Source organism: Perognathus longimembris, chromosome 8, assembly GCF_023159225.1.
Source record: "Perognathus longimembris pacificus isolate PPM17 chromosome 8, ASM2315922v1, whole genome shotgun sequence".
In the NCBI taxonomy this organism is placed as follows: domain Eukaryota; kingdom Metazoa; phylum Chordata; class Mammalia; order Rodentia; family Heteromyidae; genus Perognathus; species Perognathus longimembris.
The window spans coordinates 28,376,545-28,389,932 of record NC_063168.1 but is presented as its reverse complement, the minus strand read 5'-3'; the positions used below and the strand labels follow the sequence as shown (position 1 = coordinate 28,389,932).

The window sequence follows — 13,388 nt, the reverse complement described above, 5'->3', positions numbered from 1 at the left end:
AGGCCTGCTCCACCTGCTCCTCCCTGGATCTTGGCTCACTATTTAGAAATATGACCATGACACTGAGTAATCAGACAAGCACTGTGTGGAGGGATACTTTATAAATACCACAGGGAAAAAGGAGGACTATTTTCCTCTCACACACTGGTAAATCTCAGGATCTCTGCAAGGTCATAGCCCGTCACTGCAAAGGAGCTGCCTGAGGACTCACAGAACCGAGCACCACACACCTGCGTGTCAGATACACACTCACCATGACAGTGCTCCACCTAAGGGAGAAGAGAGCTGGTCAGGGCCTACTGTCCTTTGTTTGGGTCCCCACTCCAAGCCTTCATGATACATACCTCAATAGAGCCACTCTCTGGCCTTCTGCTTAGCTTCCAGATGTGAACAAAGGTGTCCTCGGCTGCAGAGAGTAGCTATGTTAAAAAGAAATGGAAAAGGGAGAGTGAGAATTCCCTGATGGGACAGATGTAGACTAGAATGCCCAGTCCAGGTGTCCTGGGCAAGGGCTACACTGAGTGAAGACAAATTTGTGGCATTCGTCCCAGTGTCTCAGTACCAAGAAAAAGGGTATGTTGAGATGCAGAAGAGACTGACCTTTCCCACCTCTGGCGCTATGTCCAGGGCACAGATGGCCCGGGCATGGGCATTGATCTTGACATGTAGATTTCCTGTTGTAGCCTCATACAAACATACTTGTCCATTCCCATAACCTGCTGCTACAATTCCCTGCCACAGCTGCACAGAGGGACATGGGACCCTGCATGGGTGACATTCACTTTGTTTGTGCTAGATCCAAGTTAATACCCTACCCAGAAGCTAACTCAGGAAGGCCACAGCCTCCTTACCCAAATCCTGGAATGTGGGTCAGTAATGTAAATTCAGGTCCTGTCCGCCAGACACACAGCAAGCCTGAATCATCTGCCGTTACCATGTCAGCCATACCATCCTGAGGGGAAAGGTGGAGTCAGCTTTTCCCTTTCTTTCCTGCTGTGGTCCTGAGTACAAGTCACGTGGGGAAAGATAGCATATTTGTTTCTCCAGTGAAGGGGCAAGATGTGGATCCCTCACAAGCTGGACCAACCAGAAACTCTCCTTAGAGGTGCTTAAGAAGCAGGGACTCAGCAGGTGCCTGTGGCTCATGCTTGGAAACTCAGGAGTCTGAGGTCTGAGGATCACAGTACACACACACACACACACACACACACACACACACACACACACACAGCACAGGGGGGTTCCTTACATATATTATAGTCTCACAACCTCAATATCCCATACCTTTCTTCAAGAATAAGAAGAGGATGCATAATTGTCCTCACTAAATGGATGAAATTTAGGTGCCATAACTTTCTTGAGATCTTCCAGTAAGCCAGTTCACAGTCATGACCAGGCTCACTAAAATGGGTAAGGGAAGTCCACTCACCTGTCCCTGAGCAGGTTCAGTGGCAATATCTGTGATTGGTGTCTGGTGCTCAGCAAGCTCTTCACTCAGGACAATGTTGGGACCCTTGGCTGGGATGTCAAACACCAGCACCCGGCCTGACCATGTTCCTGTAGCCAGAATCAGTATCCCACTGATGACTTCCTCACCCTCTTGGGTCTCTAGCCTTCATGATCAACATTCCCTCTATGCCAGAAATCTTAGTAACAAATTCAGTGCTACCATCATCCAGTCCCTCCTTGACTCTCTGAACCACTCCATGTCTTTCCAGAGCCTCAGATCCCCTTCTCTCTTACTCTTCCCTCCAACTCTCACAATTTCTTCAGGCCCTCAGCATCTACCTGGCTGAAGCTCACACCCATATACCGTAAACCCCTTAATGTCATGTCCTTGGTCCCGCCTCACCCACACAGATGAAGTGGCCACTGGCAGCAATTCCTCGAGCAAACAGAGCCTGTACTGAGTATGAAAACAGAAAACCATCAGAAATAATCCTCCACCCCCAATAATAGCAAATGCTCTACCAACCTCACTTGGTTCTGCACGTACCTGAAGAGGCATCTCCAGAGTCCAATGCATGCCAGTAGACCATAGTGGAGCCATCCGATTCATACATCTGGAAGATGAGGACAAGGATAGGAGTGTGATCCAGTTGGCCTATGATGAGCTTTGTACTGAGCATTTCACATAGCTATATTAGCTTTAATCCATTTAATTCTCAAAACTGTTCCGGGAATTAAACACTATTTTTTTATCCCTACTTTTCAGAGGAGGACACAGAGACTCTGCTCAAGGCCATACAGTTAGTAAAGGGAGCAGATGCTGGATATGGTATATGGGAACGGGAGAAAATGTAAAGAATAAAGATGAAAACAGAAGAGTGGATTATGCATAGGGAAAATTTGGAAGTGCTTGGCGGCAAGCAGGAAGGCTCTGGGGGCATCGAAGGGAAATTGAGGAGAATGAGAAGGCCGGGGAGAGGTAAGGAAGGTCCTTTCTTACCTGTATCCCTCGATGTGAGGTGAGGACCAGCAGTACTCGGAAGGGGAGGACACACCAATGCACCTGGAAAGAGATGTAGATCCTAGTGAGACAAGGGTCAGAGACTTGCGTGGAAATTCAGAAGGCAAGGGAAGGGCCTATTTCATGAAGTATGAAAAGGACAAAGGGGTAGAACTGAATTTAACAACACCATTCCCAACTCCACACCTGAGTGATAAGTGAAGGGCTCACTCCGGCGCCTTCCTTAGCATGGAGTTGGCGCTGTGCCAAGGGTACACCATCCGGGGCGGCGCTGAGAAGCTGCGCGTTTGGTCCATGTACTACACCAAAATGCGTCAGGTTGCGGGCTGGCAGGTGTAGTACACTGAGGTTGTTACACAGGGGGGCTGCAGAACCTCGAAGGGGAATGGAGCGCTCCCGACGGAACATCCTGCGGAAAGAGACGCCTGGGGAAAGAGTGGCAGCGAGGAGGGGCTACTGGGAGGGGATCTCACAGATCGGCAGTGTGATGGGGTAACCAGAAGAAAGTGATGGGGCTGGGTCTCAAGCCGGGCGGAGGCTATCCGGGAGCAGGAGAGGAGAGCCCCAGGGCTGGGTCACTGGGCCATACGGGAATCCCAGAGGAGGAATAATGAAGTCATAGGACGCGGTGGTCCCAAGTGCTGGAGCTAAAAACAAAACAAGGCAGAATGAGGCCTCCAGGTCCTTTTTCCTTCGGCTCGGCTTCCTGAGGACGCCTGCCAGGGTCGGAGGTTACACCCACAACCCCAGATCCCCCTTGCCTGATTCCTGGATCCTGCGGTCCCTCCGAATCCGCCGCCACCATAGAGACGACGCGCCTACGCACGGCCTTCGGGCGGGGCGAATGACAGCAATACGTCACGCGCGGCGCAGTTGCCTGGCAACCGTGGGCGGGGCGAGGGGGCCCAACGCGCTGCGTGGTTGCTGAGGCGACCGTTAGGCGGCGTCGTTGGGTCCCGGAGGCAGCACAAACACCTGGAGGTTGGAGGACCACTCTGAAGATGTCTCACGAAGGCACGGTGAGCTTTGGCTCAACTAGGGGTGTGCCGGAGCTGGGGTCGGCCAGTAAGATCGGTGTCGTAAACACTGGGGCAGATTCGCGCCGTCTGGGCATTCTAGATGGCCAAAGAGGCCACAATGGCACTAGGCCACAAAGTCTACTTCTGCACTGTGTTTACCCACATGCATTGTCACACTCAGGCTCGAAAGAAGAGTCGGGGGGCTGGGGATATGGCCTAGTGGCAAAAGTGCCTGCCTCATATACATGAGGCCCTGGGTTCGATTCCCCAGCACCACATATACAGAAAATGGCCAGAAGTGGCGCTGTGGCTCAAGTGGCAGCCTTGAGCAAAAAGAAGCCAGGGACAGTGCTCAGGCCCTGAGTCCAAGCCCCAGGACTGGCGAAAGAAAGAAAGAAAGAAAGAAAGAAAGAAAGAAAGAAAGAAAAAGAAAGAAAGAAAAAGAAAGAAAGAAAGAAAGAAAGAAAGAAAGAAAGAAAGAAAGAAAGAAAGAAAGAAAGAAAAAGAAGAGTCGGGGCTGGGGATATGGCCTAGTGGCAAGAGTGCTTACCTCGTATACATGAGGCCCTGGGTTCGATTTCCCCAGCACCACATATACAGAAAAAAAAAAAAAAAAAACGACCAGAGTGCTAGCCTTGAGCAAAAAGAAGCCAGGGACAGTGCTCAGGCCCTGAGTCCAAGCCCCAGGACTGGCCAAAAAAAAAAAAAAAAAAAAAAAAGATAGAAGAGTCAGTAGCTGGTGTGGAGCCAAAAAGAAAGAAAAAGGAATTCGAAACAGCTATTGCATCTAACAGTTCTTGTACACTGAGGCATCCATTTGTAAAAACCAGGATAGGTCAGTAATTTGGGTGGAAGAGAAATCATCAGCTTTGATCATTTCAGAAGAAATGAATTCAACAACTCTGAGGCTATACTTGAAAGTCAAATCGTTTAAAAGGCAGAGGGTTTAAAGCATTTGTAGAGCCTTTTTGCAAACATATCACTATCATCTGGGTCAGAACTTGTCTAGATACTGTCACGGGCCCACTGGTGTCAGAAGAGAGGGTAGGTGAAATCTAAGGAAGCAACTGTTGTACCAGTGCTATCTACCTTGCTCCCACCAGGCTTGATAGAGGGCTGGTTTTGCTAGTGGAATAGAGAAATGAGGCATTTTTGAGCTCTGTGTGAGGTGTAGGGAACATTAGATTTGATGGGAGAATGAACTTTAGAGAATGTCAAATATGAGGCAATAAGGTTGTGGGAGGAGGAGGTAAGTAAAAGTTTGGAAAGACCATGTTTGGAGGTACATTTTGGAAAGAACCACATTCAGTGAGATGGTTGTGAGGACTAAGGGGAGTCCCAAGACAAAGTAAGTTACCATGTTCCCTAAAGTGAGTTTGGAGCAGTTTGCAGTCTCATTGTAGACAACTTACAAAATAGAAAAGAGCATACCTTCTGTAATTGTTTTGGTGTTTCAGTCTTTCTTTCTTTCTTTCTTTCTTTCTTTCTTTCTTTCTTTCTTTCTTTCTTTCTTTCTTTCTTTCTTTCTCTCTTTTTTTTTTTTTTGCCAGTCCTGGTCTTGGACTCAGGGCCTGAGCACTGTCCTTGGCTTATTTTTGCTCAAGGCTAGTACTCTGCCACTTGAGCCACAGCGCCACTTCTGTCCATTTTCTGTACATGTGGTGCTGGAGAATCGAACCCAGGGCTTCATGTATACAAGGCAATCATTCTTGCCACTAGGTCATATTCCCAGCCCGGTGTTTTAGTTTTCTTATGTGTTGTTCTATATATCTGATATAAATAAGATGCCATTTTGTATTCTGCTTCTTTCACTCAATCATGAGCATTTTCCTATACCATGAAAATTCATTCTAAACTTTATCTTTACTCACTGTATAATATTCTTTTATGTAGATGCAGGACAATCAATCATCTATTATCCTTTTCTAAATCATCCTATCTAGTTTTTACTAGAAACAACACCATAGGGAATATGCATGAGGATATATTTTTATAGTTATGTCAGCATATACATTCTGGATGTATTTATAGAACTGAAATTGAAGGTTTGAATGAGTATAGTTTTCATTCTGTGTGTGTGTATGTGTGTGTGTGTGTGTGTGTGTGTGTATGTGTGTGTGTCTCTCAGGAGCCAGCACTGGTATTTGAACTCAGGGATTGGGTGCTATCTCCTAGCTTTTTTGTATGTTTTGGGTTTTTTTTGGTGTGCCTATCCTGGGGCTTGAACTGAGGGCCTGTCCCTGAGCATTTGTACTCAAGGCTTGTACTCCACCACTTGAGCCACATCTTCACTTCTGCCTTTTTGGTGGTTAATTGGAGATAAGTGTCTCATGGAGGAACTTCCCTCCCTGGGCTAGCTTCAAACTGTGATCCTAAGATTCCAGCCTCTTGAGTAGCTAGGATTACAGGCATGAGCCACCAGTGTCAGGCTCTCTTAGGGTTTTTGCTCAAGGTTTGTGTTCTACTACTTGAGCCATACCACCACTTCTGGCTTTTTTGGTGGCTACAGATGTGAGCAACCGGCGCCTGACCATTTTCACTTTTTGTTTGTTATTGAGCCAATATATCACTGCGTTATCCAGGCTGGACTCCAGTCCTGAGATCAAGTTGGGACTGGACTACCATGCCCAGCATAAGAAATTATTTTTTGGTGATTCCAATGTTTGAACATAGGACCTTCCCTAGAACTTGTTAGGCAACTGCTCTATGGCTTTAGCCAAAATTCAGTGCTTATTATTTTTAGGCTATTTTTCACACATGATTTTACTTTTTGTCCAGACAAGCCATAGACATAATCCTTATACTCATGACCTCCCATTTACTTGGGATGACAGGTGTGTGACATAAGCACACTCAGCTTATTAGTTGAGATAGGTGTCTTATTAACTTTTTGCCTGGACTAGCCTAGAACTGGACTCTTCGTGATGTCTGCCTATAAACTAGCTAGGATTGCAAACATGATCCAGTATATATATATATATATATATATATATATATATATATATATCCACCCCTGGAGTTTGAACTCAGGACCTGAGCACTGTCCCTGGCTAGCACTCTACCTCTTGAGCCATAGCACCACTTTTTCTGTTTATGTGGTGCTGAGGAATTGAACCCAGGGCTTTGTGCATGCTAGGCAAGCACTATACTGCTAAACCACATTGCCAGCCCCTATATATTTAATTTTTGTTGTTGTTATAAAGGTGATGTACAGAGGAGTTACAGATATATGTCAGGTAATGAGCACATTTCTTTTTGGTTAATGTCACCCTTTCCCTAGCTCTCTTCTGTTTTTCTCTCCCATTCCTACCTGTAAGCTATATAGTTCATTTTCAACACTGAGTCTAGTGAATACCACTGCTGTATTTGTTCACCCTTTATTCCTTCATTTCTGGGCCCCTCTTATTTCCCAAATAAACAAGACAAAAAGAATACAAAAACAGCAACAAAAAAAAACTTGTGTTTCCATTTCCTGGAGTTCATTTTGATAAATATTATTTTATATGATAAGAAGCACATAGGCATTTCACCTTGTGTTTCTCCCCTAAGAGTACCCTCTTGGGCTGGGAATATGGCCTAGTGGCAAGAGCTCCTTCCTTATATATATGAAGGCCTGGGTTCGATTCCCCAGCACCACATATATGAAAATGGCCAGAAGTGGTGCTGTGGCTCAAGTGGCAGAGTGCTAGCCTTGAGCAAGAAAAAGCCAGGGACAGTGCTCAGACCCTGAGTCCAAGGCCCAGGACAGGCAAAAAAAAAAAAAAAAAGAGTACCCTCTTAAATATGTGTGTGTGTGTGTGTGTGTGTGTGTGTGTGTGTAATTTTTTTTTTTTTTTTTTGCCAGTCCTGGGCCTTGGACTCAGGGCCTGAGCACTGTCCCTGGCTTCTTTTTGCTCAAGGCTAGCACTCTACCACTTGAGCCACAGCACCACTTCTGGCCTTTTCTATATATGTGGTGCTGAGGAATCGAACCCAGGGCTTTGTGTATGCAAGGCAAGCACTCTACCACTAGGCCATATTTCCAGCCCCTTAAAAATATTTTTGAAACAACACTAGTGTGTCACATTTGTAATCCTAGCTACTTAAGATGTTGAGATCTGAAAATTAGTTTGACCAGCCCAGATAGAAAAGTCTGTGAGAGGCTGGGAATGTGGCTTAGTGATTGAGTGCTTGACTAGCATGTATGAAGCCCTGGGTTTGATTCCTCAGTACCACATAAAGCAGAAAAAGCTGGAAGTGGAGCTGTGGCTTAAGTGGTAGAGTGCTAGTCTTGAGCAAAAGACACTCAGGGACAATACCCATGTTCTGAGTTCAAGCCTCAGTACAGGCAAAAAATTAAAAAGAAAAGCCTGTGAGACTCTTACCTCCAATTAGCCACCCAAAAAGGCCAGAAGTAGAGTTGTAGCTCAAGTGATAGAGTATCGGACATGAGCAAAAAGGTAAGGAATAGTACCCAGACCCTTAGTTCAAACCCCAGTACACACATGAAAATTTATTTTGGTAGTGGTAATATATACGACTGCATGGCTTTCAAAAAATATTGTTTCTGGGGCTGGGAATATGGCCTAGTGGCAAGAGTGCTTGCCTCAGGCCCTGAGTCCAAGGCCCAGGACTGGCAAATATATATATATATATATATTTTCTGTATTTTTCATTATGTTTAGGCATCACAAAACTTTAGTAGGGTTGAATATTCTTGTTTTTAAAAGTTTCTATTTCATCAAATTGCCACAATCTTACCACCACCTGAACTTGATTCCTAGTACTACAGAAAATTAAATTGAAATTTTTAGTGTTTTGGATATATATTAAATATTTAAAAATATTTATTACAGCACTCCTCATGGGTTAGAGTTGGGGGTATGAAACCTCTCTGCTAGGAATAACTGGGCTTCCTTGTTTAAAGCACTTCCTGTGGGGGTGGGGAATATTTGTTATTCATTTACAGTTTCTCTTTTGAGGAATATTATGCCTTTTCCTTAGCTTTGGAGTCATTAGGCATTTTCCTCTTTTATATGAGTTTAAAGTAAATATTTGGAGATACTTCTTTTTCCATATTTGCATATTTGTTTTCATCTTTCATATTTGTTGCAAATCCTTTTTTGGATCATTTTGTTTACTAGCTTACATTAGTTATACCGAAGGGGATTTCAGTGTGCAGATGCTTTTGTTTGGAAAGTTGGATGAAGGCAGGTTCTGGAATTAGAAGCCCAAATACAAATTCTGGCTGCACTACCTCTGAGCTGTGTGATTCTGGGAAAATTAAATCAAATGGGGATAAAAAATAATAGATATTTGAGGTAGAATACCAAAATCGAGAGGCAAAGAATAAAAAGACAAACGATTTCAAAAGCAATACTTACAAAACCATTTGGTGTAAACCAACTGTACAACTCATGGGGGGGAGGGGAAAAGGGGAGAGGGGAAATTGAACAAGAAATGTACTCACTGCCTTACATATGAAACTGTAACCCCTCTCTCTGTACATCACTTTGACAATAAAGGGGGGAAAAAGAAAAAGAAAAAAGACTCAGTAGCATCAATAACTCTAGCAGGTGTGTGCTTGATTGCTCACTCACTTTGGCTTGACTTCAGGGCCCCAGTACCTTTTTGCCCAACACTAGCTAGTGCTCTACCAATTGAGCCACAGCTCCACTTCTGGCCTCTGGGGAGTTATTTGGACTTTCTGACTTTCCTTTCATGGGCTGGGTTGAAACCCTGATCTTCAGATCTCAGCCTTCTGAGTAACTAGCTATCCAGCACGTTTAAATTGATGCATAGGGGCTGGGAACGTGACTTGGTGGTAGAGTGCTTGCCTAGCATGCATGAAGCCCTGGGTTCGATTCCTCAGCACCACATAAACAGAAAAAGCGGGAAGTGGTGCTGTGGCTCAAGAGGCAGAGTGCTAGCCTTGAGTAAAAAGAAACCAGGGACAGTGCTCAGGCCCTGAGTACAAGCCCCAGGACTGGCAAAAAAAACAAACAAACAAACAAAAAAAAACAACGCATATTCTCAAATTCTTTGTACTCTTGTGAACTCTGGATTCTCTCTGTATTAGTGCAAATAGCAAGATCCATGGAGTGAAAACATTGTGTTACCTGGGCTTACTGTGTGTGTGTTCCCAAGCAACTGATGGCTAACTTGTGCCAAACTTCAGTTTGTCAGTAAAGTGGATTTAGTGGGCTGTTAAATGAGCCTTTTTGGAAATTATCCTTTTTTTCTTTTTCCACCGTCTCCTCCATCCTGCCCCTCTGTTCTCCTTGATTTCCCTCCCTGAAAGAGGCGTTTGGTTCCCACAGAGGCAAGCCCGAGACCGTGGGGCGACTCGATCCAAGGCAGAGAAGGCAAGACCGCCCACCGTGCCCGTACCACAGGTGGAGATCGTGCCGGGGCGGCTCAACGAGGCGGAGTGGATCGCGCTCACGGCTCTCGAGGAGGGCGAGGACGTGGTGGGGGATATCTTGGCCGATCTGCTAACTCGAGTCTTGGACTCCGCCTTTAAAGTCTATCTGAACCAGCAGGTGGGACTCGATCCCGATCTTCCCTCCTCCCTCCGGAAGCCCTCCCGGCGCAGCTGAGCCCCTGCCTCGCCCCCACAGTGCGTTCCGTTCATCATCAGCCAGGCCAAGGAGGCCATGCTGCAGATCACCGAGTGGCGTTTCCTGGTCCGAGACGAGGGGGAGTCCGCCCTGGCCGACAGCCCCACCTGGAGCGAGGACCAGGAGACCTTAGAGTGTACGATCGACGCCTGGGCTCAAGGCTCCGTGCCGGTGCTGCAAGCACCTGCCTCCGGCGTGGAAGGCCAAGTAAGCCCGGCCACAGCCGCCTCCTAGCAGGAGCGCCCCCGACGCGCCCTCCGCCTCCCCCCGGGCCTCTCCCGACCCCGCTCCTCGCTCTCCCTCCCCCACTCTGCTTTCCGACCTCTCACTTCCCCCGGGCCGTTGCCAGGATCCTGGGAACCCGGACCGGATGTCTTTGGGAAGACCGTGTGTGGATAGCGTCTCCCAGGAGCCGCGGGACTCTTCAGAGCATTCTGCGGAGCTGGCAGTCTCCCCGGGCCTCCAGGCCACCCCGGGGCCGCGCCTGGAGGCAGGGCCCGAGGATACTTTGGAGGAGTCCATCGGCCCGGAGACCTACGGCCTCTTCTCCCCCGATTCCTTGAATGAGAGTGTGTCGGTGGAGGTGGGACCTGCCAACCTGGTCCCGGAGCTGTTCCACGGGGCCACACCCCGGTCGTCCGTGGAGAAGGGACCGCCCCTCAGCCCCTACTCGGTGCTGGTAGACCTGCACTGTGACCTGCCCCCACCAGACGCGGCCGGGGACCGGCTGCACAGTGTGCCCCTCATGACCCCGGCTGCCTCTGCGTCCTGGTCCTCCGCCGAGGGCCCCAGAAAGCCCAGCCCGCCAGTGTCCTTCCAGTCGCCGGCGCTAGTGGGGTCGGGTGCCTCTCAACACAGGATGGGCTACCAGGCGGCCTTGGCGCGCTTGGACCCCGCCAAGCTTCCCTGCCCCTGGGTGCGCCCGTTAGCAGAGATACTGGTCACAGACCCCCAGGCTCACCCCTTGGACGTCTACCATGGGCGTCGGCGGGGCAAAAGGATCCAGATCCAGGCCAAGTCCCAACCTCCTGAAGCCCCCGTGGACCCCAAACTCCATGAACCCCCGGCGGTGCACTTTCCTTACCATACTACGGCTCCCGTCAGTCCCCTGGGCCCAGACCCCAGATTCCAATGTCCCAATTTAAATTTGGACCTACCAACACCATCCTTTGGGTCAAAATTGCCATTCCCCAGCTCTGGACTCCGTTTCCCCATGAAACACCCGGCGCTTTCTGATGTCACCCTCAGTACCAGCCCCAAACTATGGCCCGGTGCCAAGTGGCCCAGTGGCTGGGAAGGGGAAGCTCAGCTGCTGGGCGAGCTGTGGGCTGAACGCACTCAAGTGGCCCCTCGGATCCTGAGATCTCTTGAAAAGGAAGACCAGGATTCTGGAGAGCCCGAAACAGCACCCCATGTGCTTGAGGCCACCTCGCAGGTGCTGTGGAAGCCCATGGTTCTGTCAGAAGCCATAAAACTGGCTCCTGGTGTAAGAATGTGGAACCGGAGCACACGAGGGCTGCCCAGCTCTGCTGTGCCCCTGGAGGGGGACACCTCTCCTTCAGCTGATAGGTGCCCCATCCAGACCGGTTTACCCAAGCAACAAATGCCTGAGACTCCGCCAATGAAGTCCACAGCTCCCAAAGTATGGTTGCTCCCATCCAAGAACGAGCCCTCCCCTCAGTCCTGAACCCCCTGCCCGTGGGAACTGGACCTCCCCTGCTGAGGAAAATAAACGCTGAGTTGTTTCAGGAATTTAGTGGGATGTTTCTGTCAATTTCAAGAGTATCCATCCATTCTCTCACTGAACTCCAAGAGGGACACCACCCGTAGGAGACCCAGCTTTAGGGTGGTGACTGTTCCATAGCAGAATTCCTCTCTCTCTAAGGAGCAGATAGGGGGCTGCCAAGGGGTCTGGCTCAATTTAACAAACACTGGCTCAGTCTTGGGAAGCAAGCTTTTATATAATGTCTGACCTCCTCCCCCTCCCCTCCTCCCCCTCTTCCTCCCCCTCCTCCTCCTCCCCCTCTTCCTCCTCCCCCTCCTCCTTCCCCTCCCTGCTTTCTCTGCCTCTTGTTGGCATTGGAGCTTGAACTCTGAGCTTCACATCTTCCTTAGCCTTTTCACTCAAGGCTGTACTCTATGACCAGAGCCACACACACTCCACTGGCATCTTTTTGCTGGTGTGGGGTCACCAGTACTGAGCGCTGAGGAATTTTCTTACTTTTTTACCAGGTCCATCAGGCAAGTGTATGTGCGTGTGTGCGCGTGTGCGTGTGTGTGTGTGCGTGTGCGTGTGTGTGTGTGTGTGTGTGTGAGAGAGAGAGAGAGAGGGGAAGGGAGGGAGGGAGGGAGGGAAGGAGAGAGAAGTTTTAGTTGTTGTATCAGGGATTTATGATATTTACTCTACCACATGGCCAGAAGAAAAGTAGTTCTTTCCTCCCTTTCTCATTTCGTTTTGATCCATTCATGTCATTTTTCCTTCCTTTTACATTTGGACAACCAATTGTCCAGCACCACTTGTTGAAGAGTATATATCTCCAACTACCCAATAATATAATAATATTCATATATCAGGTTTTCCTAAATATGTTTATATAGTGTCGACATTTTTTTCTGTTCTGTATGTCTTTTTTCTTTATCCTTTTGCCAGTCCTGGGGCTTGAACTCAGGGCCTGGGTTCTGTCCCTGAGTTTCTTTTGCTCAAGGCTATCACTCTACCACTTGAGCCACAGCACCACTTCCAGCTTTTTCTGTTTATGTGGTACTGGGGAATTGAACTCAGAGCTTCATGCATGCTAGGTAAGAACTCTACACCAAGCTACATCCTGTCTTTTTTTCTATCACTACATCAAAATAAGATTTCCCAAATTACTGTAATTTTAAAGTTTGCAGTCATCTGGGCAGCAGTGGCTCATGCCTGTAATCCTATCCAGAAGTGGAGATGTTGCTCAAGCATTAGAGTGAAAAAGGGCAGGGCTCGGGCCCTGAGTTCAAGCCCCAGTGTAGTCCCCTCCCCACTGCACAGTACCCCACTCAGGCCTGACCTCTTTTTTGGTGGGGAGTGGGTAGGATCAGGTCTTCAAGCCTGTACTCAGGGTCTGGGCACTGTCCCTAAGTATTTTTGCTGAAAGCTAGTGCTATACCCCTTTGAGCCACAGCGCCATTTCCAGTTTTCTGGTGGTTAACTGGAGGTAAGAGTCTCATGGACCTTCCTGCCTGGACTAGCTTTGAGCCATGGTCCTCAGGTCTCAGCCTCCTCCTGAGTAGCTGGGCTGACAGGTATGAGCCACAGCACTTAGA

General features: G+C 48.2%; 2 protein-coding genes across 2 annotated transcripts; one reads left to right on the top strand and one right to left on the bottom strand.

Annotated features, from left to right (window-relative positions):
- Window positions 1–13: 13 nt before the first annotated feature.
- On the bottom strand, window positions 14–3,117 carry Wdr54 (WD repeat domain 54). Its single transcript, XM_048352782.1, has 9 exons — window positions 2,657–3,117; window positions 2,450–2,512; window positions 1,997–2,063; window positions 1,853–1,906; window positions 1,430–1,557; window positions 852–952; window positions 601–763; window positions 345–419; window positions 14–269 (listed from the first exon to the last, which is right to left on the bottom strand). The coding sequence occupies exons 1-9, from the start codon at window positions 2,876–2,878 to the stop codon at window positions 138–140; spliced, it is 1,005 nt and encodes a 334-aa protein (XP_048208739.1). The 5' UTR covers window positions 2,879–3,117; the 3' UTR covers window positions 14–137.
- A 284-nt stretch (window positions 3,118–3,401) lies between these two features.
- C8H2orf81 (chromosome 8 C2orf81 homolog) lies at window positions 3,402–11,795 on the top strand. Its single transcript, XM_048352777.1, has 4 exons — window positions 3,402–3,489; window positions 9,789–10,010; window positions 10,089–10,295; window positions 10,438–11,795. The coding sequence occupies exons 1-4, from the start codon at window positions 3,472–3,474 to the stop codon at window positions 11,773–11,775; spliced, it is 1,785 nt and encodes a 594-aa protein (XP_048208734.1). The 5' UTR covers window positions 3,402–3,471; the 3' UTR covers window positions 11,776–11,795.
- The last annotated feature ends 1,593 nt before the right edge of the window (window positions 11,796–13,388 follow it).